At 31.3% G+C, this 4457-nt stretch overlaps 1 protein-coding gene across 5 annotated transcripts in view; it reads left to right on the top strand.

Annotated features, from left to right (window-relative positions):
• LOC104732540 (glycine-rich cell wall structural protein 1.0-like) overlaps window positions 3694-4457 on the top strand; it is a 1576-nt gene continuing 812 nt past the window's right edge. For 3 of the 5 annotated variants that reach the window (XM_010452101.2, XM_010452100.2, XM_010452097.2), the window contains exons 1-2: window positions 3694-3950; window positions 4028-4438. In XM_010452101.2, coding sequence (XP_010450403.1) covers window positions 3845-3950; window positions 4028-4438 — 517 coding nt within the window. In that variant the 5' untranslated portion in view covers window positions 3694-3844. The remainder of the gene's footprint in view (window positions 3951-4027; window positions 4439-4457) is intronic. The other 2 variants (XM_010452098.2, XM_019234033.1) reach the window with 2 other exon arrangements.

The following is a 4457-nucleotide window of genomic DNA, read 5'->3' as shown; positions in this document are numbered from 1 at the left end:
GTATTTATAAAAATCTAAACATGAAAATAAAATTGAAGTGAAACATTAGTTTCTAAGAAACATATACCATAAAGATTTATTATTAAATTTCACTTATAAGAAAGAAAAGATTAATTACTTAACTTAGCTTAACTTAACTTAAAAGTTTTGATCTAAAACAAAGACATTGTAAGGGAACACTTTTTCTTGGGAAAAATATGAAAAAAAGAATTTTGAAAAAATAATCTATCTAAAAAAACAAAATCAATGGTCAGGAAATATAGAAAAAATGATATGTAAGCTGTTACAAAAAGTGGCATGTGATTTGTGTAGCATATCTTATAAGGTATATTATCAACTGAAGCTACAATTTTATAACATGATATATAACAAATATAACATATATATATATATATATATTATCAAATGCTTTTAACCCAAAATATTGGCAAAAACAACATATTTAAAGTACACTCTGTTTTTTTAGAAGACGAAGCTGGGGTTTCATCACAAAATTAACATCTGCAAATAACATATGAGATTTTAGAAAAATATGTAACTTGGATTAGTGAATAGATATTCATTGTGGGGTTTAAACGTTTCATAATTTAAGCATTCTTGACTTAGTCAGAAATTCTATTATGGCAGATGATACATTTGGACAACCTCATTGTAGTGACATAGCACTAAAACTGTTGATGAAACTTTGTATATTCGCATTTAATGTAAGATATCGATATGTTTAAATGGTCTCTATAATTAGGTCAACGATCGACATTGACGTTACAACTTTTAAAATTATGTTTTCATGGGATACGAATATGAAATAAACTATTTTAAAGATAAAAGGTCAAAAGATTGTCGACAATATTATTGTGATACTAGACAATATATGTTATATAGATTAGTAAAATAAGTACAGCATTTATATAGATTTATCTTTTAATTTTCAAATTATATTTATATTCAATGATTTTTATTGATAAAATTTTAACTAAAATCCCACGTAAAATCGCAAATAGATATAACAAAAAAAATATTATCTTTAAAAATATATATGTTGTATATCATTGAGTAAAGTAAGTTTAGTATTTATATAGATTTATACTCAAAAGTTGGAATGATTATATTTGAGCTCAACAATTTCTGTTGATGTAGGAATTTGGCTAATGGGCCGGCCAGTTGTGGCTCAATGGTTGACAAAAAAAAAAATATTTTAAATTAAAATCCCGCGCGTGCGTGGAGACAAATTCTATTATAAGTATATAGAGATATTTTTAAAATATAAGCAATGATGTATCTTAGTTTTAAAATATATCTGTCATTATTAAACGATTTAGAAATACAAATATTTAATCTTAGTTTTATAAAGAAAATTAAGTTTTATAATTGTTCTAAATAGGTTGTTATTGTTTAATAAGATTTCTGAAGTAATAAATAGAATCTGTTAAATAATTTTATTAAATAATTTCAAAAATATTATTTTATTATTTTATAAACTAATATAAAGTTTTTTAGTTATTAAATTAATTAAAATATAATGGCATTTTTTGGTAATATATCACATGATAGTAGAATTAAACTTTAACAACATTGCTTAAATAAGTATATAGTGATAAAAAAAAAAGACATTGCTCAATCCTTTCAAGTTTCGACAGTCAAGGTCCCCTCTATTTATAGGTCCATCTAGATTTTTGCAAGTTAACTTGTTCCAATCTTTTTTAATAACCAGTAGTACTATCTTTGAAAATTGTTATATTCTAATTTTTAATATGGCAATATTTTGTTAATTATGTGACGAATCAACCTTCATATATAATTAACTTCCATTTCTTTTCAAGCGCTGATGATGAGTTTTCGTATCAGAGATTCAGACAGAGTCTGGTCTAATACTTAGAAATACATGTTTATTCTTGAATTTAGCTTATGTCATACACCCAAAATCGATTTTTATGGAAGGAAGTTATGAAGGCTGATTTGTGAAAGAATTATCAAAATATATTGACTATTCAAAAATGAATAACGGATAAAGCAAAACCAAATATTATATTTTTCTAGTTATTTGTTATTCATTTTGACACAATGCACATAAATTAAAAAAATTATTAAAATTTTTGTTTTATTCTTTACAAATACACACAAAAAAAAATTCTAATTAATAAGCTTAAGTAATAGAGATAAAAGAAAGATCTGAAAAAAAAACAAAAAAAAAATTATTTTTAATAGTTGTATTGAAAATATAAAATGACACTCTTTTATACCAAAAAAAAATGTCAAAGTGACACTTTTTATGAAATAAAAAGAGTATTTGATTCGTATTTGCAAGTATCAAAATTATTTTACTTGCTTGCCTTGACAGCAACTGTATGGGACAAATAACAAGTCAGGAAAAAATATTTTAGTAATTATCCCAATTCCCACCCAATAGCTAGGGTACCTAAGTTGCGGTCAATAGCCACTATAATGTTCTTGTAGTTATATGACCACCAAGATAATCATGGCATGGACCATAGTAAAACGATCACTGCAAATTCGTTGGTTAATTTGTTGCTATATGAAATCTGTTATTGCTTATTACTGACTAATAGTTGTCACTAGCTACTAACTTTACTAATAGTTGTAAAAAAAAACACTGATTTTTCGGTAGTAATTATTCTTTTTAAACACCTCTAATTTATTGTTTTCATCAGTTTAATAGAAGTCTCTCCACCAACCTACAAGACGATATAAAGCCCCAAAATATATATATCTGAAACGTTACAGTCCGCCAACAAAATCTCAGAACAAGTGAACAACCATATGTACCAAATGAGCATACTTCATAATGCATCATAATTCAAATAGCTAAAGTAGATCAGGAATCCAAAGTCTTGTGTGTATTTGAATTCGATGAGAGTTTTGTGAAGTTTGTATTTTAATTCGATGGAGAAGTGTTTCTTTCTCATGCGGAACCAAAAGCACGAGAAGGCTCTAGTATTTTTATAACTTGAAGTCCAATAATATTAAAAGCTCAAAGCTAGCTGACTCGTCTTTCTGGATAAGTACGACAAAGTCGCTTGATAACTTAAATATGATTATGTTTCCAATTGTACCTCTCGGGGTATATTCGAAAATATATAAATAGAACTTGCATAGTACGTACGGATTGTTTGGTACTTGTTTGTCCCGATCTTGATATATAGAAGTAATTCTAGTAAACTCAGGAGATTGAACTCGTTAAAACCAAAACTTTTCTTCTATTTTTATTCAATTTCTACTTCAAACGAAAGTTTCATGAGAAAGCGAGTTTAAGCCGTTAAAGATCAGAGCCTTTTGACATTTAAACTGAAGATTACAACTTTTAAAACTGAAATCTGATGTTGTGAATTGAAGTAAGTAGCCATAAAAAAAGAAATATTCGAAATTTTTGGTTCCTTTCCATTTCAAGATTAGTTTAAAGAATCTAATAATGTCAAGTAACATGTCCAGAAAACTTGTACTGTACTAGTTCGCGGTCTTACAAAAAGAAGATAAGCTAAAAGAAGGCACCAAATTCTCAGTAACTAAAGAGAAGCCAGTTGTCAGACTACAACACTTTCATGTAATGAACCTCGTACGTGGCAGTCTCAAATCGTACGTGTTACCTTGAGAGAGATGAAGAGAGCTCGAAGACAAAATCTTCACGTGCCAACTAAATACAAGGTGTTGGTGGTGATGTGCATCCTCGGCAGCTCCACCGCTTGGCATTCTTTTTTGTTTGAATCGACCATGACATGTATCTTACAATTAAATAGCTTGTTGTTTACGTTAATCGGCGCCTCTATAAATAGCAATAGGTGAAGTAGCACATCTTTTCATATGAGCTGACGTGAAAACTCAACATTGCATGATAGTAAACATGAATACGAGAACGTTTATCGTATGGTTTCTGTTGTTAACGGCTGTTGTCGTAGCTGCCGCAGTAGAGACTTCCGTGGATGACAAGAAAGAAGGTGTTTAGTATTCTTTATTTTCTATATATGTTTTATAAGTTTGATAGACTTCTTATGTTGGAGGTGGTTTGAAACAGGTGCAAAGCAAGTAGAGATACCAACCGGAGAAGGCAAAAGCGACGCTAAGGATAGTCTCAACCAAGGAGACGTTGGGGTCGAGGCCAAGGTTGATAAAGAAGAAGACAAAAATTATGACGTTGATCAAGGATGGAGGGGAGGCGGTGGTCGCGGCCGAGGAGGCGGTGGCCGTGGCCGAGGAGGTGGTGGCCGCGGTGGTGGACGAGGGGGTGGTCGTGGAGGCGGTGCTGAGTTAGATACCAATGAAATAGATGGTGCAGCAACTGACGTACAAAATGGAGGCGGTGGCGGGGGAGGATGGAAGGGAGGCGGTGGCCGAGGCGGAGGATGGAAGGGAGGTGGCGGTCGAGGCGGAGGATGGAAAGGAGGTGGCGGCCAAGGCGGAGGATGGAAAGGAGGTGGCGGCCAAGGCGGAGGATGGAAAGGAGG

The sequence above is a fragment of the Camelina sativa genome, chromosome 12 (genome assembly GCF_000633955.1).
Source record: "Camelina sativa cultivar DH55 chromosome 12, Cs, whole genome shotgun sequence".
NCBI classification, from domain to species: Eukaryota; Viridiplantae; Streptophyta; class Magnoliopsida; order Brassicales; family Brassicaceae; genus Camelina; species Camelina sativa.
The sequence above is the reverse complement of the archived record's forward strand: the minus strand, read 5'-3'. Positions and strand labels throughout refer to the sequence as shown.